Below are 26,777 nucleotides of genomic sequence, written 5' to 3'. Positions count from 1 at the left end.
TTGATGTGAAAATTAAGAGATTTATATTGTTTTCATAGAAGCAAAAAACAAAAAAACCTCCAAAAAGGAGTCCAAAATGGTAACTTGGTGCAAATATAAAATGAAGACTTATTTGTAGCTTGAGATAAGTTGAAAACAGCTCTTTTGATTAGGAGATGGTTGCTATAGTTTGCAATTGAATATTATTGTCTTTCTTCTTTTCTTCTCCTTTCTTTACTATCTGTTGACAGAGTTTATTAAGAAACCAGCCAACATCCTGGAGATCCTCAGGCCATCTCAAATATTGCTGTTTCTGTACAAATCCCTGATGGATTGATGTTTCATCAACTGGTACTGGGACAGGGACCCAACCACCACCATGATGAGGGCACTATTGAGGTCAGACAAGCACCTGCCCTGGGCATAACTGAAGGCTTCAAGGCACCAGCCATCTCTAAGGAAGTGTCTGCTCACTAGACAAACAATCTTTCTGCTGCTCCACACAGCATCCTGGATATTGGTGATGTGGTTTTCCCCTGGGACAAAGTCTCTTTCTTCAAAGCAGAGGTTAAATCTGTTTTTGTCGCTGTACTGAGTGTCCAGGTGTTTAAGCAAAGCATTCTGCACCCATTTGAAGTCTTTGCTACTGAAGCACAAATAGGCGTCATATTTGTAGGTGTCAGCCTCTATTTCCTGGGGATGGTCCTGGAATCCCAGTCTCTGGGCCGTCTTGTAACAGACAAAACAAAAGCCCCGGAGCTTTATAACTGTGAGGATGGCCATGAGAAACAGAGTCAGAGTGACAGTGAATAAGATGAAAAGGGAAAATGCTAGGGACTTTAACATTTCCTCTTCATCACAACCTTCTGTGGAAATTGAGGAGAGGGAAATCCTAGAGAGGGAGTCAGGGTATGTGCAGGCTATGTCCACAGGAGATCCAAATATAGTGATATTGGTTTGATTAAGCCAATTGATGAAAGGGCTGAGTTCACACACACAAATGAACTTATTATGAGTTATGTCCAAGGCACTAAGTGATACAAATAAATCAGGATTGGGAACAAGGAGTTGGTTTCTGGATACATCCAGGATCTCCAAATTAGCAGGCAAATCAACAGAAGAAAGAACTGTCAGCCTGTTAGAGTTGAGACTGAGTCCCCTTAAGGCAATCAAATCACTAAATATTCCTGGTGGAAGGAAATTAAGGTAGTTATTATTCAAATACAGAATTTGGAGATGGGAAAGCCCTTTAAAGACATCCCAACAAAGTTCAGTTTCCCAGGCAAGTTGCAACATATTTTCTCCAAGGAAAAGTTGTTCTATGCTGAGATTCTTTGAAGAGGTAGGACGGTGGTTACAAGAAGATAAGCGATTTTGATTTAAGATAAGAACCTGAAGATGAGGGACCTGGAGAAGAAAGTAGAGATCGTCCATGTTTTCCAGCCTGTTTTCTGATAAGCTGATGAAGTTGGCTCTAAGGTTGATCTTGGGCAAAGTCACCAGTTTATTGCTGCCCAAGAAGATGGTAGATATGCTTGGAATAAAATTAAGGGTTTTGAGAGCATTGTCTCGGAGATCCAAAGTATTTAATTTTCCCAGGAATCTGAATGTTTGGTCTTGAATTATCCCAATGTGATTCTTTTGCAGATCAATATAGGCTACCTTAGTTAGTCCATAGAAATTTGAATTATAAAGTTCCCCCAGAAGGTTATATGATATATTGAGCATTTGGAGATTGTCAAGTCCATAAAATGCCTTGTCTGTAATCTTGTTTATCTTGTTGTGGGCAAGATTCAGAACCTTTAAGTCCTTGAGTGTCTCAAAGAGCAGGGAGTTCAGAGAAAAGATAAACCCATGGGAAAGATCCAGGTGTATCACTGAGCTTCTGGCCAGGCCTGCAAATGTGTTCTGGTCAGGATCTTTTATGTTATTGAAACCAAACCCAGAACCCATGGTGTGGTGGGCAAGACTCAAAGAGAAAATCTGGGTTCCACTAATGGCATTGCTAAAGTTTCCTGTAGTGTCCACTGTCCAGCCATTGCTGGAAACATCTAGGGTTTCCAGCACCACATTTCTGAATGGGTTTATACATTTCCCCCAGTCCACTGAGCTGATGCTATATAGTTTATTATTTGCGAGGCTGAAAAAGGAAAGTGTTTTCCCTTGGAGGGGCTTGAGCTCCCTCTCACATAGAGTGTGTATTTCATTGAAGGAAAAATCTATGGACTTTAACAAACTCAATTCCTGAAATGAAGGATGAAGGTAAAGGCTACTAATCTGATTTATGGATAGGTCCAGGCGAGTTAAAGACTTTAAATTTCTGAAATAACCGTCTTTTAATACAATGTCAGAGAGACCACAGGAAAACAGTCTAAGTTCAAACAGATGGGATAGTCCCTGAAAAGCATCTGGATGCAAGAAATCTATGTGACTTCCACCCAGGTCCAAGATTCTAAGATTGGGCAGGTTTCTGAAGGCCTCTCTATCAATAGTCAGGCGGGTGTACTGGGTTCCGAGCTCCAGAAGCTGCAGCTTTTCCAGGAAGGGGAATGACGAGGTATTTAGTGTCCTGATATAGTTGAAGCTTAGCAGAAGCCTCTCAGTGGTGCTGACGACCTGCGGGACCTGGGTGAGGTTGCAGAAATGATATATGGCCATCTGACCATCAAACGAGCAGGGGGAAATTCCAAACACAGGACTGATCATGAGCACCACTCCTAAGAGAAGGTCAAGGTGGTCTCCCATGGTCCTATGGAGAAAAAAGGAGAATGAGAATACAGGCATTCAAGCACAAAGCATTGCACCTGGGGGTTTCCTCCGTGGTGTGCCTGTTCCCTTTGAGCTCTGTGCTCTTCTGACTCCATGAATGCAGTTTGGCAACTGCAAACAAAGCTGTTCTCACTCTCTTTCTATCAGACATTTATACTGAATTATCTATATACTAGGCACTATTCTATGACCTTTAGAAATATTTCACTTAATCTTTATAATAACTCTGCATTTGTTCCTTCAGATTTTGTTCCTTCCTCATTGATTCATTCAGATTGTTTCAATTTGTATTGAGGGGAATTGGGGAAAACAGCAGGAAGAGACACATTTTTGCTTCACTTCAGCCTGGCATCTCATTACTAGCCCACGGAGGGCCCACTTTGTGAATGGAAAGTAAACCTACTGACTTTACCCCCACCCTATTTCGGCTGCTCCCCCATCTCCCTTTACCCGACCTTACTCCACACAGAACATCTCAGCATGCAGACGTTGGGACTATACACCATCCTCACAAAGAATCAGGGTTCTTTCATAAGAGTGTTTAAGCACTTCCTGCTTGCCTGGCATTTGTGTGATTGTGTGAGTACAAAAATAAGCCAAAAGCCTTTTGTGTGCTGGAGTCCAGTGAGGAAGGAATCTGCTGTCTATCTGGGGTGTTTGCTTCCCAGATGCAGCAGCTTCTGCTCCAAGTATCATGCCCCGTGCTGGGAGTAAGTAGCCCACCCTCTGCAAAACACCTCTGCGAAGTATACAATTTGCTCTAAATGTAACAAAAATCTGCTGTTGGAAAGCGCCTGTGGCTCAGTCGGTAGGGTGCCGGCCCCATATGCCGAGGGTGGCGGGTTCAAACCTGGCCCCGGCCAAACTGCAACCAAAAAATAGCTGGGCGTTGTGGCAGGCGCCTGTAGTCCCAGCTACTCGGGAGGCTGAGGCAAGAGAATCGCTTAAGCCCAGGAGTTGGAGGTTGCTGTGAGCTGTGTGAGGCCACGGCACTCTACCGAGGGCCATAAAGTGAGACTCAGTCTCTACAAAAAAAAAAAAAAGGAAAGAGTTACATGGCTGGGGAGCAGGAGAATGGGGAGGGCGAAAGAAATAGGAAAATGGCAATGGTTTATAATGAGCATCACTCCCTTGAGACCCCTCACTGACAAGAGTCCCAACATCAGGGGAGGTTAAGCCCAGAGTGGTCATGGTGCTGGAGTCAGCCAGCTCTGATGAGGTTGTGCTTTGTATGGGGCTGATTTGTGGTGGGGTTTCCACAGAAACTGTGAGACCCTGGCACACAAAGTACAGCAACTCAGAAGGAGACATCCATTCCTGAGTTGACTCAAAGTATCAAAATTTAATAATCATTAGGAAAACATTGGTGAGAATTTTTATCATCACTCTTAATTTCTCTGCCATCTCAGTAAATGGCTCCACCATTTCCACCGAGAGGTTCAGGATGACAACAGCCGAGTCATCTGTATCCTCTTAACTGTCTCTCCCACATCTGATCCATCAGCATGTCTTGTTGGTTCCACCCCCTCAGCCTGTCCACTGCTCTGTTCCCAGCTGCCACCAGCTCTTTTCTGGGTTATGCCAGAGACTCCTCACTGGCGTCTCTTCTCTCTGGTCTTGCTCTCATTCTCCAAACAGTAGCCAAAGTGTGATTTTAAAAACATAATTTGGTTGCTATCACCCCTCTTTGCACAGAAACCTTCCCTTCTTTCCTGCTATAATTCGAATAAAATCCTATAAGGACTTACATGCTCTGGCTCTTGCCCATCTCTCAATATCACCTTAGACCCCCTTTCTCCTCAATAACTTATTCAACAAATACTTGCTGAGCATTGTTTTAGGAGCTAGGGATACAGCTGTGAACAAAATAGACCAGGCCCGCTTTTATGGAGCTTACATTCCAGTAGGGGGACAAGGTGACTGACAATAAAAGAAGAAATAGGTACCTAGGTACCTTCAGGTGGAGATAAGGCAGTGCGGGGTATGGGGGTGGGGGGAAGGGGGTGTAAAGCAGGAAAAAGGAGGCAAGGATGCCAAGGCCAGGGTGGCAGTTCCGTTTATGGAGTGGTCAGGAAAGGTCTCTCTAACATAATGACATATGCAGAGACCTGAAGGAGGTGAGGAAAAGATGTGTAGAGGCCAATACTCAGGGCAAAGAGTGGCCAGCACCTCCCAGGTCCTAGGGGGGGAGCTCCAGCCCAACGGGGTCACATCTGCCATTCCAAACTCCATCCCACCTCAGGACCTTAGCGCATGCTGCTCTCCCTCCACCTGAACCTTCTCTGTTCTTCTCTTGGCTGAATCTTGTGACATTTCCTCAGAGAGCCCTCCCCTGCACTCACTATTTGAAATAGCTCCCCTGCCCTATAACTCTCCAGAAAACCACTTCATTTCCATCAAAGCAATTATCATAAGTCCTCAATGATCTGTCTAATTGTTTACTTATTTATTGTTTACCACCCCTACTCCACTATATTCTCCACAATTGCAGCATGCCTTTAGAAAGATGCTTGGCACTTGCAGAAGGAAGGAAGAAAGGGGGAGGAAAAAAAAGAGAAGGAAAGAGTATGTTGAATGAACAACACTGCCATCAACAGAAAGGAAAAGGCATTGGATCTACTTGAGGACATTTGTCTCATTGCATTTTATCTATAAAATTTTCTATATAAAGCAGAGGCTCTTGATGGGGACAGTTACTCCCCTAGGGAGCATTTTGTTAATTTGTTGGTATGGTTTTTTGGTTGTCATGCAATGGGAGTGGGCACTCTCCTAATCAGGAATGTATATGACAGTCCCATACCACACAGAATTAGCCAGCATCTACAGCTGTAGGATGTGCTACCAGAAGTCCCTGAAGCTGAAAAACTTGCTCAAAATTACCTTAGAACATAACTTTTGCACTGTCATAATACTATACACAGAATTTTCCAGGGATGCCACCACCTTGGCAATCTAGGCGAGATGGTACCTTGTTTAGCAGGGGACCTTATAAAAGTGCTATTGTTTCAGAAAATCACTTCATGATGGTCGAGGCCTCTGTGCAGGATCACATGTAACACGCCATACTCATCTATGCCACTCTAGTGGTGACTGCATCTATGGGTGAGCAAATTTATTTGGCCCTCATTTAAAATGTCAAGTATACTAATGAAGTTTAAGAAGTTGAATATTATCTTTTTTCTCTTAAATCCAAACTTACTTTTTTTTTGATACAGTCTCACTATGTCATCCTGGGTAGAGTGCCATGGTGTCACAGCTCACAGCAACTTCAAACTCTTGGGCTTAAGCAATTCTCTTGCCTCAGCCTCTCAAGGAGCTGGGACTATGGCGCCTGCCACAATGCCCGGCTATTTTTTGGTTGTTGCAGTTGTCATTGTTGTTTAGCAGGCCCGGGCTGGATTCGAACCCACCAGCCTCAGTATATGTGGCTGGCGCCGTAACCACTGTGCTATGGGCACTGAGCCCAAACTTACTCTTTGTAAGGAGGTGTGAATGTCTTGACTAACTCATTTTGTCATCTAGTGTAGTTGTACAAGCAAAAATTTCTATATTAAAATACAGCAATTCATTATAAATTACTTTCTCTTTTATTTCTTTTTCTATATCCCAGTTAGGGCATCATATTGATTTCTTTAAAGTTATGTGTTAGGTAGATTAAGTTATATCTATGAATTTAATTTCAAAATAGTACAGGGATCATTTCAAATATTTGTTATGAAAGAGGGGCTTGGGTCTGCAGCCCAGGGAGGAAAAGTTTCTAGTTCTTTATTTCTACATTTATTATAGGCACTCTGATGATTAAAACCAGGAATTACCTGACTCCTGTTTATTCCTTCCACCTACATAGTTTGTGATTGTTTCTTTTGTGGGGAATCAGATTGGTGATACAAACAAAGTAGCCATGACTATTTGGCATCAAATGGCCTTGACACTAATGATCTTGTATTTATGGGTGACACACACAGGCAGGAGGCTGCATTTTGGAAAATGGGATAAAAGTTCAAAGTGATCTTAATAGATAAAACTAAGAACTATTGAAAGAAAACAGAAACTAATGAGCAAACTTGAGGGCATTACATTACAGTTCAGAAGAAACCCCTGAAGGCAAACACCAGCCCTCTGGGACAGGCCCTCACAGGTGCCATGGGGGGTGAGCTGCTCTTCCATGCCACCTTCAACTGTACATCATCATTTACATCCACAGTGTCTGATGGCATTAAATATACATGGTGATGATAGAGCAAACCTAAAAAGGGCAGACTTGCATCTACAGAGAGAGGCAGGGATGTCACAGGGATGAGATGAAAGGCAGTTACTGCAGGCCCTAAGTCCAGCTCCGAGTTTCCTGGCATGAAATCCTAGGGCCATAATTCTAGAAGTTGTTATCATCCTAGGAGGCACAGATGAAAGAAAGCCTGTGGTAGCTAAAGTGGAGGTTCTGAAGATGTTCAGAGGAGACAAGAATATGAGAAAATCAGGCCTTGCAACTCAAGGCGAAAAATAAATGGTCATGGAAGGACTGTATTGGTATTAAGTTTTATGTAACCTTTTTCACATTTCATAGTCTGAAGTGCACTCTGAAGTGACCTACAAGGCACTGAGCATGTCAGTCTCAACGTTCACACCTGAGGATGCCATGGTGGGCTACGGTACTCAGTCACACTGCCTGGAGGTAGACACATATTGTAGTAGTTCTTAAACATTTTGAGGTCTTGGACACCTTTGAGAATCTGATGATGGCTTTGATTTCTTGCCCTCCCAAAATTCACATTTGCATCACAAAGCAAACTTTGAACCTAGCGTCAGAGGATTCACTTACTTCCTGAAGCCTATTCATTTTAATGTCACATTAAGAATCCTTAGTTCATATTATAAAACACACTTTACATACTAGAACAGGGACTGGAAAATGGTTTCCTCTAATGGGCCAGATAATAAACACTTTGGACTTCACAGTCCAAAAACAGACCACAGTTTTCAGACCTCTGTTTTAGAAGAAAAGGAAAGGGAATAGAAACTTTGATTTTCTAAATGAGAGTTTTAAGTGACTGAAAGGTATAAACATGTTCTGGTAGTGAAATGTGAAATATTTGTAAGAAAGAACTAACTTGGCCCAAAGTTGCTGACAGTTTTGCAGCTGCTGTTTTATCCAAACGTTAGGATGAATTCTCACCTTACGTAACCAGAAGGTGAAATCCCCGCACTGGGGAATGAGAACATTAGCTCAGAATAACAGAGTTAAAGTTTTTAGTGTCAATTCTGTCTTTTTTCTGGCTCCCATATGTATATACCAAACTAGGAGGCTTTACCTTGACTTCATGGTAACATTCAATGAAAGGCAGCCCCCCCCCAAAAAAAAATATGTTTCAAGATACGAATATTCAAGTCTGCAGAGAAGCTAAAATGAAAGTAAGTAAGATAGGCAAAGCCAGCTGAACAAATAGATTTTTGGGGTGGGGGGACAGAGTCTCAAGCTGTCGCCCTGGGTAGAGTGCTGTGGCATCACAGCTCACAGCAATCTCCAACTCCTGGGCTTAAGCAATCTCTTACCTCAGCTTCCTAAGTAGCTGGGACTATAGGCACCTGCCACAAAGCCCAGCTATTTTTTTTTGGTTGCAGTTGTCATTGCTTAGTAGACCCTGGCCGGGTTTGAACCCCCCACCCTAGGTGTATGTGGCTGGTGCCCTTGCTGACTGAGCCACAAGCACCACCTGAACAAATAGATTTTAAAGAACATTGTTGGGTTGGGACTTATGTTGTATTACCAAGACACCATGCAGATCTGTTTCCTTAGGAAGTACAGAAAGGCATGAAGAAACTAGATTTTTTAAGAAACCTCTGAAATGATCTCTGTGTGTCAAAGGGCAGGACAGGTGAACAGAGGACCCAGGTGAGCTATCTGAGTGGTGGGGAGGGGCAGCCCAGACAGACAGTGCTAGGAGGAAGGACTGTGCAAGTGAAGTGTCATGGAACAGGAGCTAGACACTGAAATGAGTGGGATACTGAATGAGCACTGGCACCGGGCAAATCCTATCCAAAGAGGAGAACCAGGCAGTGAAACTGTTCCAGACCCACTCAAACCTCAGAGAAATAAGCATCTACGTATGGGGTCCATCTAGCCAGAGACAGAACAGGTGGGAGTTGGCCAGTATCTGGCATGGACATAGAGGAATCTGAGAGGTGACCCCAAACCCGAAACCCTAAATGGATTGAGGCTAGAAGAGAGTTAGATGGGTGAACATGAGGAGCAGCATCAGGAAGAAGCCTGTGAGCTGTGGGCCACTTGGTCGAGGGTTCAGGGTGTGGATGGCAAAGGCATGGGAACAGCCCAGTCTGTGTGCTTTCTAGTGGTTGTCCAAAGTCTCATTCGCTGGTCGCGCCCATAGCTCAGTGGTTACAGCCCTGGCTACATATGCTGAGGCTGTCGGCCTCGAACCTGGCCAGGGCCAGTTAAGCAACAATGACAACTGCAACAACAACAACAACAACAAAAATACAGCTCGGCGTTGTGGCAGGTGCCTGAAGTCCCAGCTATTTGGGAGGCTGAGGCAAGAGACTCACCTAAGCCCAAGAGTTTGAGGTTGCTGTGAGCTGCGACATCTAGCACTCTATTGAGGGTGACATAGTGAGACTCTGCCTCAAAAAAAAAAAAAAAAGCTCATTCTCTGAGGCTGCAGGCATGGTGAGAAAAGGGAGGGATCTGAGACTAAAATTCTCAGGGGGGGAGCACGTGGCTCAATCAGTATTAAAAGGGTGATTAAAAAAACATATAGGGCCAGCCCCAGTGGCTCACACCTGTAATCCTAGCACCCTGGGAAGCCCAGGTAGGTCGATTGCTTAAGCTTAAGAGTTCGAGACCAGCCTGGGCAAGAGCAAGACCCCATCTCTAAAACCAGCCAGGGAGTGTAGCAGGTGCCTGTAGTCCAAGCTACTCAGGAGGCCGAGGCAAGAGAATCACTAGAGCCCAAGAATTTGAGGTTGCTATGACCTTTGATGCCATGGCACTCTACTGATGGTGACAAAGTGAGACTCTGTGAAAGAAAGAAAGAAAAGAAAGAAAGAAAGAAAGGAAAAGAAAAGAAAGAAAGGAAGGAAGGAAGGAAGGAAGGAAGGAAGGAAGGAAGGAAGGAAGGAAGGAAGGAAGGAAGGAAGGAAGGAAGGAAGGAAGGAAGGAAGGAAGGAAAGAAAAAGAAAGAAAGAAAGAGAGAGAAAGAGAGAGAGAAAGAAAGAAAAGAAAGAAAGAAAGAAAGAAAGAAAGAAAGAAAGAAAAGAACATGTATAATTACCTTCCATGGTCAATTCTTCTATCAGGTGATGTATACATTCCCTCTTGAAGTCACTGCACTATGCACACAATAAAAACCAGAGAGGCTTATGGAGAAAACTGGGCAAGGGTACCACACCCCAAATCCTCATCAGGGCACATAAAGAAAGAAATGTGATAAAAAGAGTAGCACAGTTTTGGTCGAGTTAAATAGTTAAGAAGTACCTAAATACTACAATAAGCATGCACTTTACTTTGACAAAGTCCTATGGTTTATTTGTGGAAGTGGGCATCAGAAAGATTGCAGGGGTCCTCAAAATTTTTAAAAGGGGGCCAGTTCACTGTTCCTCAGACCGTTGGAGGGCCAGACTATAGTTAAAAAAAAAAAACAAAACTATTAACAAATTCCTATGCACACTGCACATATCTTATTTTGAAGTAAAAAAACAAAACAGGAGCAAATACAATCAAATACAATCACACTGCCACATATGGCCCACGGGCCATAGTTTTAGGACCCCTGGATTAGAGCTTCTGAGTTATTATGGAATGACACAAACTGTAACACCAGTGTGGATGTATGTGGCTCAAAACACACGGTGAAGAGAAGTAGCTGACTAAGATTACAGGTGTATTTTGTGTGTTCTTAGGGGGCTTGGCTCAGCTGGGTGCAGTTTCCTGCCTTCACATGTAAGAAACAGCACACAAGCAAATGTGAAATTCACGTTCCCTAATATGTTAATATTGTTTTCTGTTATATCAGTACTGTCTTCCAATACATTAATATTTTCTAATACATCATGCATGTTAGGAGGAAATTCACATTTCAAGACAAATCTAACAGTTCAAATTAAAAGTAAAAAAGATGCAGGTCCTATGTATGATTCTACCCCTTGTATTTGTGTGGTAGAGTTTGGAGAACCTGTGGGATTGGCTTGGGAGTCAGTGTAGACCTGGGCCCTAAAGGGCTCAGGGACATGATCATATCATGTCACCTCTTGTAGCTCAAGGTTCTGTTTCATTGAAAGACTGAACAAAAGTCATAGTCCTGAGCCCCGGCCACACATTGGAATGACCTGGAGAATGCTGAGATCCACTGAGACCTGTGAAGTGCAAGCTTCTCACAAATACATTAAATGAGCTGGGGCCCTCTCAGGAATCTGTATTCTTAGCAAGTGTGTGGATTTTATGCATACTTGAATTTGAAAATTGCTGTTGTAAATCAATGGTTCTCAAACTTGGTCACACATTGGAATCACTTAGGGACTTTTTTTTTGAGACAGAGTCTCAAGTTGTCACCCTCAGTAGAGTGCCATAGCATCACAGCTCACAGCAACCTCCAACTCTTGGGCTTAAGTGATTCTCTTGCCTCAGTCTCCCAAGTAGCTGGGACTATAGGTGCCTGCCACGGTGCCCGGCTATTTTTTTTGGTTGTAGTTGTCATCACTGTTGTTGGCGGGCCCGGGCTGGATTTGAACCTGCCAGCTCCGGTGTATGTGGCTACAGGCGCTCAGCCCACTAGGCGACTTTTAAAAAATACAGCTGTCTGGGTCCCATCTGGCAGAGGCTGATTTAGTTGGTTTGTGGTGTGGTTTGGGCATGCAGCGTTGTTAAATCTCTTCAGGTGATTCTGTTGGCAAAGTGTTTAGCTAATAATCTTCTGGTGGCAACCTTGTGCTTTAGAGCCACAAGGGTGCTTAAAAACACTACCAACTCAAAAAGTAAAACACAAAACTACTACCTGACCCAGAAATTCCACTTCTGGGCATACACCCCAAAGAATTGAAAGCAGAAATTCAAAGCATTTTTGTATACCATGTTCATAACATATTCACAGTAGGCGAAAAGTTGAGACAACCTAACTGCATCATCAATGAATAAATAAACAATATTTATTACATATATACATATAAAATATATGGAATCACATTCAACCTTAAAAAGGAATGAAATTCTGACACATACTACAGCATGGGTGAACTTTGAAGACATTATACTAAGTGCAATAAGCCAGTTACAAAAGACCAACTATTGTGTGATTCCATTTATATGAGCTATCTAGAATAGACAAGCCCATAGAAACAGAAAGTTGAGTAGTGGTTACCAGGGGATGGGGGAAGCAGGGCGCCGTGGGGAATTAGCATTAATGGGTACAGTGTGTCTGTTAAAGTGATGAAAGAGTTGTGAAGACAGATTGTGGTGAATGTACTTAATGCCACTGAACGGTACACTTAAACATTATTTAAATGAAAACGTTACATTATATATATATTTTACCACAATTCAAAAAATTAAACCAACCAAAACCTCCACTACTGATACCTAAACCTCATTCCTGGATATTCCAGTTCCATAGGCCTGCTGGGGCCTGGAAAGCACATTTTATAGCCATACCAGGTACTCTGATGTAGTTGGTCTTGAGCCATGCTTTGAGAAACACTGGTCTGAAGGATCCCTTCTAGCTCAGAAACCCCAGGATTCTCTTAGGGGAACGGGGGCTGGTAAGAAAATTCAAAGGCTGTTAAGTATTGGGTTTTTATTATTAAGGCTGAATTAACTTGTGTCTAGGGCTTTGAGGCAGAAAAAACAGGAACAGCACAATCAATCCTGGCCTCAGTACTCCTGCCAAGCAGAGTTAATTTAGATAATGAGACCAGAGGGAGAAGGGTCAGTATCCCTTTCATTTGAGTTGAATTCATTAAGCTTTAATCCCACCATTAGCTGGACAGATACCCTTTCTTGATGTAATTGCCTGGACAGCAGAGCTGCTCACCTAAGCTTGGGAGAGTTATGGGCCATGGTGTCTCTGCAGTAAACACAGAAGCCTTGTTATGGAGTTGGCTCTTCTGGGGCACCACAGTTGACCTGTGAATGTCTCGGGCTGACCAGGGCTGCTCTTGTGTTAATACTTAATCCCTAACAAACAATACCAATAATAGTCTCCTTGTCAGAGCCAAGGATTCCCAGGTGGGCTCAGGCTGGCTGGGGTCAGGTGACAAACTGCTGAGAGATACTTCTCCTGGGGGGCCAGCAGGGGTCCAAGCTGGAATATTTGCTCTCTGAGGAAAACATTTAATTCATTTCCAAGTGGGTGCCTGGGAGAGTTTCTCCAAAGTTCACACGGCAATAAAAATCCTGGACTAATTCCAAATATGGGTATAGGTTGCATATTTAGCCTTGAATAAAGGCTCCAGGGCAGTAGGCAAGGTGACCTCTCACAGGACAAATCCATTCTTTAGATACATACTACATCATCAGTCATACCATTAGAACAATGCCCAACAAATGGGCATTGTCAAATCCAAAACACTGCTAGGGCCACAGTCTTTCCAGCCCAGCATTCCACCTCTGACAACAGTTCCTGTCAAACAGATGGGGGTGGGGTGGGGGCTGCGCTACCATTAATCTCAGAGTTTGCTCCCCCCACACAATTCTAGCTTCCTGCATAAACCACAGCACCACCATGACTTTGAGGCTCTGCAGGAGGGATCTCCTTTTCATTCAACCTTACCTCTTTTCTCACTGTATTTAAAATTTTTGTTTTTCCTAGAGTAATACTTTCCAGGCTGGGGCTTCTGCTATGTGTCAATACTATACTAGATGTTGAGCCCCTGCCCGTCAGGGGCTGTAGGTCCCTACAGACTCCAAAACAGTGGTGTCCAGAGTGTGGTCCTAGGACCAGCAGCAGCAGAATCCCCTGGGTTTAGTGAGCAATGCAAATTTTGGTGCCCCATCAGCCCTCCTGAATCACAAGCTCTGATGTTTTTCTCAAGTTCTCTGGGTGATTCTGCTGTACACCCAGGTCTGCAATCCACTAGCTAGATTCTGGAGAGAGACAGAAATATACATTAATCACTATGACAACATACAGTGGCTACCCTCACCTATCACCCCACACATCTAGGAGCCCTCTCCTTTCCACCATCCTCTAAGGCCTTTGTAGGTACTTTTAATAGGAAACTGAGGCCCAAAGAAGTTAAGTAACTTACTTAAGACCACACAAATCCGTCTATGGTAAGTCAGCCTCTCAGCATGGTATCTCTGGGTGCCATCACACAGGCTGTTCAGTGCCTGCTCTGCTCCAACCCACCTCTCAGTCGTCATCTGCTGATCACAAAGGGCTTGAGCCTGGGTCCCTGGGGGACAAGCCTCTCGGGCCTTGTCTCCAACATGCATAGGAAGGTCCACCTTATCCTCACTGCCATTTATTCCTGGGCTGGCTCCTCCTTTGAAATGTGGAGCCCTCTCCTACCCTCTCATGCCCTTACTTCCGCAGCAATACCCTCTGCCAGCGCGTAGTACCCTGAGCGTTTTCCACCGTTCAGTGTACCAGCCTCCACACACCTCCCACCACTCTAGACCCCTGGGTCTTCTCTTCCAACCCCCATTCCACACCTCCAACAGCAGGCCCCCTTACCTGCCCCAGCTGCCCGCTTCCATAACGCCTGCACCCGACGGCTGGGCTGCCAGCTGAAACCACACGCCACCGTGTGTGTTGGGCCCAGTCACTCTGGTCCTCATCGTGGCTACTCCAGCCTCTCCCCTTTCCGTTTTCGCTCACACCTTCACACTTTCCCCACCCCCATCCCACTTTGCTTCCCACTTCTAGGAGAGAAGGGCCGGCCCTTGACCCGGACGCTGCGGCCCTCTGCCGCCCCGCGTGCGCTCCGGGAGGGCTCTGCGCGGACTTGGGGACAGCTCCCTGCAGCACCACCAGGAGGCGGGCTCTGGGGCGAGCAGGTGTGGCTGGGCCCCAGGCAGCTCGCACTCCCGCTAAAGTAGTGCTGGTGGTGTTGCTCTCCTCCATTGTGCAAACGTGAGTGCAAAGGGCGCCCCAGGGCCAGGAGCCGGCAACCCACTCAGGCAAGCGAAATGCAAAGCGAGCGCCTCATCCGCGCTGGTCCTCATACCCATCCCACGCCGGGGCAGCCTCAGTCATTAGCATCTTTACTGAGCATCAAAAACTAACACGGAGGCTTAAAAGTCTGACACAGACTACTGTTCTCTAAAGAGGGCTGAGGGAGTCAGCGCTTTTGTTTTCTGCGCACTGGTGCAAGCTCCAGAGAATGGTTATATATTTACGGATGTTTGGTGATCTCATTACCGTCTGTCTGCATCTCTAAGTGTTTATGACTCCGTAAGACAAGGCATGTCTATAAGTCTAGCCTAGTGAGAAGTTTCCCTTTTAGGTGCAGTCTTTGCTCCGTTAGCATTGGGTGGGGGTGGGGATACCACCAGAAACAGTGAACTGCCTTTCCTAACTCCTAGAACTGGCAGACACTGGTAAGTAATCCTGCCAAGGCGGAAATGAGCAGAGGCTGCTATGATTTGCTGTGTAGGATGTAGGCTGTGGTGTAGGGCCCTCCAGGTCTGCTACAACTTCCTGTTTGGAACATTACTTGACACACAGAGGTCCCTCTGCTTGCCTTTCTTCTGAGATGTAGACTATTTACTAAATCTCTTCTAGAAATACGTCCGCAATTGCTGTCAAGATCACTAGTTTGTAGATTAAAAACCCACCTGTGTCCCTTTTTGTAAATCAGATTTTCATTCCCGAGGCTCTCTTCGGTTCTCTGCATTGCCAGCACCTAGAATTATGATAGTATGTTGGCAAATACCTGCTGAATGAATGAATTTGCTCACATCCTGCTTGGGGCCTCCCTCCCTCTTCACTACCCTGCAGAGATGGTTGCAGAATGCAGAGGGCTTGTTTGCTGGTTCTCTGGGTCCCTTGGGTGTTCTGGCCTGAATGGAAGTCTGGGGCCCATTCAGAACAGCCCCATGACACTTGCTGTCTTCTTTCTACATGGACCTTCTTTTTCTTGCTACCAGGGAGTGGCAATCTGTTACTATTATAACCTCTGCTTCTGAGAGTGAGCTTTTTCCTCCCCTCCTCCTTATCCAAACATACCTTGAACCTTTTGCATATTTGTAGCATTCCCCCCATATTCAGAGAATTTAGGGCTGTAGCCTCTCTCAGCTCCTTCTAACTTGGGCAAACACGAAGTCATGTTCATCTCTGGTCATGGATCCTTATTTCCATCTTTAGTGTGAAGACCCTTAAAATCTAACTAGATAGGTGAGGTCGTAATGGTTTTCTTAATTTCACACATAAAAGAAGCCTCAAGCAGGGTATCAGCACAGTTGGTGGTCAAGTCTGTGAATTTCATTTCAGGATGTCTCCAGCACTAATTCCCCTCCTTCTAATTCTGCTGCCATTGCTTAGCTTCAAGGCCCCTCCCTGGACCAAAGTGATTACCTTACTGGTCTCCCAACACATGTGTCTCTGACTCTGCTACCCAAGGGGGCTTTCCAGGACACAGCTCTGAGCAGAAGTCTTTGCTGGCTTCTTATGATCAAATGGCTGACTTAAATCAAGGCCCTTAGCACTTGAACCCTCTCATTTTATAGAGAATCTCAAGCCACTCTGCCTTCCTTGCTGGATCTACCTTGCTGGCTTCCCCATCACTGCCCCATGCTCTTGATGTAACTTGCCATTCTCAGATCTTGGCCTCCATCCAATTTCTCTCCTTGGGATGGTCCCTGGGTGTGGAATTCTTGTGCACATCTAATGTGCTCATCACGTTCCACTTCAAGGCTCCTCAGAGGTCACCTCTTCCATGAAACAGTCCTCACATTTCTACACACATACTTTATATCCCTCCATTGATATTCTGGCTACATCTCCATCATAGGATTTTTATTACACTATGCCTTCCTCAATAGATTGTAGATCTCCAGGGCAGGGACTCAATTTTACTCATGTAGGATCCCCTGCAGTACTTAGCACAACTTAAGCATCCCAGAAATGTTTTTTACTGCTAATATTTTGAAGATATATATTCATCAGGAGCACTTACCCCTTAATAACTAACACAAGGGACTGTCAAATAGGTTCTTATTCTAGGAGCAGAGGATCTCTAGACATTTGAACAGTTTGGTTCCTGAGATTACTGAACTCTCATCGCAGTGATAGCAGTCAGTATTGTTTTTTTAATCCGAAGAAAGGGCTTTTTCTTTTCATAAGGCAAAATAGGAAAGCTAATTAAAAGCAAGAAACAGAAAACCTTATGTAGGTGTTTTACTATGCCATTCAGCACTGTTCTTTGTAGAAGATTGAAGTTTTTGTTTTGTTTTGTTTGCGGTTTTGGCTGGGGCTGGGCTTGAACCCACCACCCACAGTATATGGGGCCAGCACCCTACTCCTTGAGCCACAGGCACCACCCTTTGTAGAAGATTGAAAACTTTATATGTGTCTCTATTAAATGAGATTTTTAAAAATCAAGACATTTTTGTAAATCAAGTTATATAGAACATCAGGCTGAACAGATCTTGAGAAATCTTTGGCCCAGACTCTTGTTCAGAAGGCAAATATCGAAGCCATTCAGTCAGATGGACATCTTTCTTCCTTGTAACTCCAGAAAGGAGGAAAAAAATCACTTAAGAAAAAATCACTAGGGGTAGAGAGGTAGTTTTCTCCCAGAAATATTTCATGATATTGCCATGGTCATTTGGTTTTCAAGGACTTGAAACAAGGATGAGGACAATTCCACTGTCTCTACTCTCCAGGGAGCAGAGAACTTGCTGACCAATGTATCTTGTGGATTTCTAAGGAAAAAGAGAGCTACGTTCATCATCAGAGTTTGACATTGCTAAGCAGTATGACTAGGTAAATATGGATGTGTTAGGAGACCATGCACAATTATTTGGTTTCAGATTTAGAATGCAAGGTGTCCTGAAAGTTCGAGAGTTGACTTATAGTGCTTTTTATTATTTTATAAATAATTAAACTGATGTTGAGGTTAAGCACTTGCCTAAGGTCTCACATTTATTAAATTGTGGTGTTAGGGTATAAATCTAGTTCCAAATTTAGTTGTCATTGTGATCTTCAAACAAAACCAAAATTGAACACACTGCAAAACAGGCGAATCACCTGCAGACTTTGTTGATTCTGGTTCGTATGGTCTAGGGTGGGACCTGAGCGTCTGGGCTGCATTTTAAACGGACTCCTAGCTGATGCTGAAGCTACTGGTCCACTGACCGTCCGTTTTTTTGTTTTTTTTTTTCAGTTTCTGGCCAGGTCTGGGTTTGAACCCGCCACCTCTGGCATATGGGGCTGGCACCCTTCTCCTTTGAGCCACAGGCGCTGCCCCCACTGACGGTCCTTTGAGTGGTGAGGACTTAGGAATCTGTTATTTGCCTCATTCTCCTGGGATGAGGTATGACCAGGACCATGATCAGTTCTGAGAAAGGGGCTATATTAATACATTCACCCTCAATTCTTCTCAGCCATGAAGAATGAAGTACAAGATAATACCTCAAAGAAGATTCATTTGGGGCTTTGGGGGAGGGGGAGCTCGGCAGGTCACATAGATTTCTTCCAAGCAAGAAGCAGGTGAGCTTGGCAGCAATTTCTACAGTTCCAGAAGAGGCCCTTTTCCTGGAGACCAGCAGGGGGCACGTAAGGGGCGGAGACCGAGGGGCGAGGCTGACCCGCGCGGGGTGTGGGGGCGGCCTGCAGTGCTGAGCTGAGCTCCGCGGGGAGGTTCCTATTGTTTGCGCAACCAAGTGGGCTTAGAGATTAAAATGCCAACTACGTTTGTAGTTGTGCTCAAATCCTAGTGCCACAATTTAATAGATGTGTGAGCTTGGGCAAATGCTGAACCTCTCTGAGCATCAATCTAATCGTTTGTAAAACAGCAACAATAATAGTTTGACCTTCCCCAGCAGCATCAGCAGCCGGCTTCCCGCTTCTGAGAACTCTCCAGCACCCAAACTAGAGAATCCAGGTACCCATGCATAATCGCAAACCAGAGAATCCAGCTACCCATGCATAACAGGGAATAGAAATCCTATTAAGTTGTGATCAGTTACATTCGGAGAATGGAAATGTGTAGAGAGAGTATAAAACAGCTAAGAACTGTTCTACTGTTTCCCCTAAAATAAGACAATGTCTTATTTTAAGGTGTGCTCCCAAAGATGCGCTAGGTCTTATTTTCAGGGGATGCCTTATCTTTCCTGTAAGTAGGTCTTATTTTCAGAGGATGTCTTATATTCGGGAAAACAGGGTAGGAGGGACCTGTAGTCTGCTGGGTTAGGAAAGGCATCAGGATCGCTTACGTGGACAGCTGTCATTTATGCAACTACACCTCACCAGAAACGCATTCCTTTTAGAAAGTGCTGAGAGGAACAGTGAGTGAAGGAAACTGAATTTCACAAGGCACAGGGATGATTTGGTATTCTCCTTTCAGCACTCATGGGAAATTTCCTGAAAGTTCCCTCTGTGTTCTTTAACATCTTCAGGTGGTGGGCCCCAGCACCACGAAACAACAACAAAACAAACAAACAACAACAACAACAGCAACCCAGCAGCAATGGAGGAAGGCACTGATAGTCTAACTGTATGTTGAAAACCCAAAATGTTTTAAGTACAGAATGGCTTCCCTTTTTCCTGCTCATTACGAACTCTTTAGTACACAGTTTCATATCATCTGACTGAAAGACATAATTTCACCTGAGTGCTTATTAAAAACTAACAACTAGCATGACATTTAAAATCCCTGGGAAAAGGTAGCTCACTCAGGAATTGAATATCCCTATTTGTCTCTAGGTTCAAACAACGCCAATGTTCTCAACTAGAAAATTAACACCTGATGGTTGGACAGCCTCCCTGAATGCTCTCCAGCTATCCCTGGTGTCATGATAGGCAACTGCAAGGGTCAGAGAGTTAGAGCAGATGAGAGCTGGGAAGTCCAACATAGCATCCCAGTGACACCCACACTCTGCTAAGCACAGCAAAAATCACTTAGGTTGTGATATCAATTGGAAGCAGTTGGGGTGAACAGGGAATAGAAATCCTATTAAGTTGTGATCAGTTACATTCAGAGAATGGAAATGTGTAGAGAGAGTATAAAATAGCTAAGAACTGTTCTAGGAGGGATCTGTAGTCTGCTGAGTTAGGAAAGGCATCAGGAGCAAGCTTCTTACGTTGATAAAATCAAGTCTGCTCTGTAGCTGATGGAGACACCCCTTTGGTGCAGGGTGAGATTTAAAGAAGTTAAGAAGGAAAAGGGAGGGAGTCAGGACAGGAAGAGACTCCAGGTGCAGAGGAGGAAAGATGATTTCACTGGTGGTGGTGCCTGAGGAACTACAACCAGGGACAGGCAGGGGCTGGGAACCCAGGTGCCCAGCATCCTGGCCCACAAGAAGGTTCTTCTTCATATATGGAATCTGCCTGGGCAGGCTGCTGTGTTGTGTTCTAAGTCAGGGTAGGAGTCAGGGAGTGACTTGGTTCTAACTTGCGGGTGGCGGTCGCTTCCAAGATACGTGAGATCATGGCAAAAGCACTGGATCTTGTCCTCCTTCTGCCACCTTTGGGCATCCTAGACAAGTTCCTGGCTACGTATCATGGTGACTCTGAACTGGAAGCATTTGCATATGTGTGTACACCTTTCTAACTCTAACATTATCTGAGAAAACTTGCTGAGTATCATCATGACAGCATTCACAGACCAGAGCCAATCCTCCCTTGAGTAGAACATTCATTCTCTATTTTGGCAAATTTGCAAGCCTGTTACACAGGATCTTGAAAACATATAGTGGAAAATAATGTTATTAATCTACAAAAAAAAAAAAAAGACTCCACATATATCCTGGCTTTAAATGCCAACTTTTTTTCCCCCTTAAGAATTTGTGGCTAGACAGTATTTTGAGATTAGAACTTTTTTCCCTCTCCTTGTAGTACAACCTTCCCCCATCCCACCTCCACCTTCTTGGCAGTTTTCCTAGTCATTGCCCCAGGGCAGGTATGTGGCAGGACTATATCAGAAGTAGCTTGCCAGTTTTTCTAGCTCTGATTTCACAAACAGGGCTTTATGTTGAGGTCACATGAGGGTTCCGCCCCAGAGTTACAGAGATGGGGGTTGGTGGATAGAAGCAGAGAGCCAACACGAAGAAAGGTCTATAGGTCCCAGGAAGACAAGACTCAGGCAGGACCCAGAGTTAGCCATGTGGTCTAGAAGCAACAGAGACTCACTAGATCTGCAGGGACCACCAGGGAGGCAGGGACAAGAGCATGCTCAGTGGTAATCTGTGTGGAACACATGAGGAAGCAGGAGACACCCCAATGCGTGCCCACGAGGTCTTGGCAATTGAATAAAAGATCCGAAATTATGACACAACCTGGTGGGGACAAGGGGAATAGTTCTATTGTTGCCAGTGGGTATGATGAAGACTCCAAACTAATATTGATATCTAGGAAATAAAGAAGACACAGTATTTCTTCACATCTGGCAAGCTACACATTCATACTTACTACCCTTTAGTTTTACATGTTGGGAAAGGAAATAAAGTGTGGCCTTGAAGATATCTAGACCTGGTTATATCCCTGACCAAGATGAGGAGAAATCTCAGATCATAGAAACTTAGGGCTGAAAGTGGCTTTAGATTTTGCATTTCCTATGGTCTTTTGAGTTCAAATCTTGACAGTTCCCCTGTCTACAAAATTGAGTGGTTATGAAGAGCAAATGAGATGAGAAACATATTATAGCTTATGTAGGATAATATTTAGAAATAAACTTATCCTACATCAAGCACACAAAGTAAATTCAGTGTGAGTTTAAAATGACATGCTTTTCTTCCAGAGGCTTAAGACGCTTGGACGCCCCTGGGTTACTCACAGTTAGGTTTTTCTGGAATTGTAAAAATTCCTTAGGCCTTTTCTCTGAAGCAGTACACCCCGTGAAGCCTGAGATCCAAGGGCATGCCACCCTTCCTCAGAGATACGGGCCAGAGGGTTGACGTATGTTAACAACATATTGTCAGAGGTCTATAGGTGCTCTGCCCTGAAGGAAGGTCACAGTCGTTACTTCATACTGAGTAAACTGAGTGAATGCTTGAAGATATTCTTCTATTAACTCTGTTCCCCTATGGCTGCTTTCTTCTTTGTGTCCTGCTCGGAAAACTAGTCACTGTTTAGAGGAAGAGATTTACTACACAAGTGGTTACATTGATATGATAAATATTTCCTTTCAAGTTAAAATTCAGTTAATAGATAATGGATTAGGTGTGCACGTGACTGGAAGAGTATAAAACTTAAACTTGGAATAAAGAACTTTGCTATATGCCATCCCACGGTGTATAGTCTGTTTCTTGACTTAATAATTACAGGAGCGAGTTTACACCTACAGCAAAGCTGCTGCTCGTTCGCGTCTGGGTTCACGCAACAAGCTTATATTTTGGGGTCTTTGTATGTGGCAGATTATTTGTTGACTATTAAGTTATCTGTTAACTACCTTATGAAGCTGGTACAACCCAGTGAAACTGGGTCCAGAGAGATAACGGGGTGACCGTGGACAAGCCAAGTTGTTAATAGCATTGGGACTATGGATCTCACAGTAGTGTGAGGAACATAACCGTCAGTCTACAGTAAAGTAAAAATGTGCTTATCTTGAATTAGGAATAGTGATTTAAGTGCATGGCCCCTGAAGCCAGACAAGTTGAGTGTGATCCTGGTTTACTATTTATCCCTACGTGGTACTCATAACAGTGCCTGGCTCAGATTAAAAGCTATTTATGTGTTCACTACTATTATTAATATTAGTAATCTGTGCATAGTAAAGAAGAATACGTCTAGCCAGCACTGTTATGACGGAAAGTCACTTGGAAGTATTTGAGAAAGGTTTACTATCAGTCAAGAAGGTGAAAATAAATCATGTCAACATTGCAACATCCTGACACTGGATTTAGCAATACCATGACTTTGAAAGAAAGAATATTCTTCCCCAGAAAGAATATTCTCTGGGACACTTACAGGGGAGGGGAAAGGGAGAGGAAGGAGGTTTAAGTGAAATACAATCCATGGGAACAGGGGCCCTTATCCATATTCTTTTAGCACATGAGACTTCTAGACTTCTAGAAGTCTCTTCTATGTTCAAATGTGGTCAACTCTCTTACAAAACAGTGTCTTCTCTTGATCAGATTACTCTACCTTTCTTTCTGAAAGCTAATCTTTCCTTTCATTCATGGTCACATTCCTCAGACTAAAAGTGTAAAAGACTCCACCTAACATCTCCTCCATTGCCCATTAACTAGCCTTTCTTTCACCCCTGAGGTCTGGCTGTCTGGCAGTTTTCGGCCTTTTTTCTTTTTTTTTTTTTCCTTTTTCTTTTGTTAGCAGCTCTGGTGGCCTATTTCTTCCTGAAATACTTCCTCTGTTGGTTTCCTTAATCTTCATCCTGTCTTTCTGTCATTCTATTTCCCATCAACTCCTTTTCCTTCTCCCACCCGTCTGGCTTCTAGGTTTCCTCCGAGACCTTGTTCTCTCCTTTTGGCGTCTTTGCTCAGTGATAACACTCACTGTTACTGTCCCACACCACATTCCCAAGATCTCCCTCTAGACCTGACCTCATCTGTACTCAAACGATGCGTTTCAGTTAACGAGAAGACATCCTATCTGGACATCCTAGTATAGCATCAGACTCAGTATGCCCCAAAGTGACTTATATTTTGCATTCTGGAAATCCTTTAGGAAACAAAAACATTTTTGCACAGCACTTGGGGACATATAAGTAGACTTCTCCCAGGACAGATATCCTACCCCTCCAGGACATGGCCTTCACCTGCCTTGCAGGTTGTAAGGAACTTTGTCCTTTATTCTTTTTAAATAACTAATCAACCAAATCCTATTTTTTCCCTTCTAAATGTCTATAGATTTTACACTCTCACCACACTGATTCAGCCTTACATCTAATACATGCGTATTGGGCACTATATCCCAGGAACGATTTTAGGTCATAAATCCAATCACTGCCTTTAGGGAGGTAGTAGCATAGCCAGGACATGGCCAAGTAACCAGCAGCCATAAGCAGGTGCCAGAGATGCTGTTAGAAGATGGGCATGGGGAACTATGGCACACAGACAACATGCAAACATAGCCTAAGGGGCCCTGCACACAAAGGATATAGATGCGGAGTCCTGATGACCAGCAGTCAGCTAGGGATGGAAGATGGCATTCCTAGCAGAGGCTGCCAAACAGTATGGCCAAAGGGGACGAGAGAGCCTGGCGGAGCAACCTGGGGCTGGGGTGGCTCAGAAGATTAAAATGTGATTCAAGGTGGAAGAAGAGAGGATACTCTGGGGTCAGATCAAGGATTGCATGGTGAGGACAGGAAGGGTTGCTAAGGGTTTTGAGCAACTACCCCGTTTCCCCGAAAATAAGACATCCTCCAAAAATAAGACCTACTTACAGGAAAGATAAGATGTCCCCTGAAAAGAAGACCTAGCGCCTCTTTGGGAGCACACCTTAAAATAAGACTTATTTTTGGGGAAACAGGGTACCACTGTGTTACATTCAAACTCTTCAAGGTCTCTGGGCATTGGTTCCAGCTAATTTATACAATCTTAGATTCCCAATAACATATAACTCACACCTTCTTCTCCAAATAGGTGGGGCATTACATTGTTCCCTAAATGCCTCCTATGTGCTAGACACCAAATTTGGCTCAGGGGATCCCTAGAAAAGTGAGACACAGCCTTGCCTCAGTGAGCAGAGCAAAGACCCCTCAATTTCTGTGGACAGTGCAGGCGTTAAAGCTTCAGCAGAGGTTTCTGCAAGGAACAGTGGAGGACAAAGAAGGAACTCTTCAGCGCTCCTCTAAGACTGGGGTAGGAGCCAGCTAGGGAAGTGTTCCCTGGAGAGCGCCATCTGAGATGCTTCTTAAAAAAAGAAGAGGATTCCCAAGCAGAGCATTTTGAGCACAAAAGAGCAAGCATAAAGAGAAGGAGGCATCACGGCACCATGGAAAACTATATGGTCAGAGCCCTATAAGGAGGTCAGTATGGCAGGCTGTATGAAGGCAGACAGCCCAAAAGTGAGCAGGTAATTTGGGCTGCTTCTTGTGGACAGCAAGTGACTTTGCTTGTTCTGTGCTTCATATGATGCTCAGGCTTCCTTCCCTCTGTCTCAGTGCTTGAATGTCACTTCTAAATCACGCTTATGACCAGCTAGCTCTGAAAACCCTCTCTATCTTCTTCGAGCAAGCAGATGATATCACATAATTTTGTACCTAATTGCTCGCTATTTGTTTTACAGGTGCTTATTTTGTCTTCCTGCCTAGCTCTTGAAGCTCCTGAACAGCAGGGACTATGCCTCAAAGTTGGGTTTGCCTCACAGAGTGGAGGACATTGTAGGTTGTGAGTCACACATCAGGAGTCTGACTGAAGATTTGGATCTTCCTTCTGCATTCCTTTCCGAAAAGTTAAGGGTGAAATAATCACATCTGCGTTCAATAACTGGACATTCCAGTGTTTTCTTGCTGTCCAAGTAGGTAACCATGCAGAGACAAACAAATAGTACTATCTTGATTTCAACACTCAGCAAAGCCAAACTTCCTGATATACTGAAATCAACAAAAAAGGCTCTGTGCTGGACACACCTTCTTCAGGAGAGGTCTTCCCTCCTTGAAAACAAAACTAAAAACCTGGTAGAGTTGGTTTTACATCCAGACAATGAAATCTAAAAGCTTCTTGCTTTGCTCAGAGCTGTAAATGTCCAAGGCAGTGATTCTATGCCATCATTTTGGATGGGGGAACCAATCACGCTGATTGATAATTATTCCCATATGCATGGGCATGGTCATCCTGGTTGTTAAAAAATATAAATTATTTTTGTATTTATTGGTACAATTTATTTGTATTTATTTAGCCCAGGTCCCTCCTCTGGGACCCCTTGGAACCACCCCACAATCCAGCAATGAAGGTTTAGCATCTAGCCCCATAGAACTTCTCCCAGGCCCCTGCACCAGGGCTTCCCTTCTTACTGGCTGTGCGTGGCACACTGGGAATTGTTTTCTGCCTTCAAGAACAATATGAGTCAAGGAGTACAAGAGATCTTGGACAATCTTTTCAGAGTTCATATGGACTGAGTAAGTGCAGAGATTAGACTGCACACTTCTGGTGAAGGCCTGACTGCTCTTACATGGCAGATGCATTGGTAGGTAATGGTCAATGTCCTCTCCCAAGCGCTCAGCAAGAGGACAGCACTGCAGGTGCACCTGCCAGCCAAACAGGGCATCCCCTCATGAAGTCATTGCTCAGCAACCATATCTGAAGGACTCTGGGGTTAAGCTGCTTGTCTGAAGTTCACAGGGTGGATGGTTGTGTTCCAAACACTAGGTAACTACACCACTCAGCCTACACTGGGGGAAAGCCACCGCCATCGATTCCCACCCAACATGGCCTCAGCAGTCTTCCTGGGAATCACCCGCAACACAATCAAGCAAACCACAATGTGGTCCCTGATCCACTCTCACCCTTTAGGAAATGGCTTTCCAATTGTAGTTTTACAGGAGAGTAGCCACTAGGAGATGATCTTCAAAAGCAGATCTACGCCCCCTCTTCCCCCCCCCAACCCCCCGCCACCGACACAAAAGCCAGCGGTATTTATTTACCACGGAGTCTTTGCCAGGCTGCACCTCGGGGCAGGGTGTTCAAGGCCTTTTGTTGAGCAGCTCAGTGACTTTCTGGAATTTTCATTGCCCTGCTGGAGGTGGCCATCTATCTCCCTTTTCCAGGAAAGACTGTAAGACAGCGGACTTGGACAAGTTACCTGCCCCTTCCACCGGGTGGAGAGGAAGGGGCAGATACGAAAGCCTGGTAAGAGCGAACCGCTCTGTTCCAATCAAGTGACTTTGTTGTCGCGTCATGCCTGCCGGGCACAGGGTGTCCACAGGACACACATCCCCACCCCTGGGCCAACGGACTACCT

General features: G+C 44.5%; 1 protein-coding gene across 1 annotated transcript; it reads right to left on the bottom strand.

Annotated features, from left to right (window-relative positions):
• TLR5 (toll like receptor 5) lies at positions 1–26,777 on the bottom strand. The gene is given in 4 exon segments (XM_053606813.1): positions 1–306; positions 309–2,728; positions 15,533–15,600; positions 26,461–26,777. Coding segments are annotated over 3 exon segments (2,637 nt in total). The 5' UTR covers positions 15,592–15,600; positions 26,461–26,777; the 3' UTR covers positions 1–148.

The sequence above is a fragment of the Nycticebus coucang genome, chromosome 10 (genome assembly GCF_027406575.1).
Source record: "Nycticebus coucang isolate mNycCou1 chromosome 10, mNycCou1.pri, whole genome shotgun sequence".
Taxonomy (NCBI): Eukaryota; Metazoa; Chordata; class Mammalia; order Primates; family Lorisidae; genus Nycticebus; species Nycticebus coucang.
Note: the sequence above shows the minus strand (reverse complement) of the source record. Positions and strands in the feature narration are given on the sequence as shown.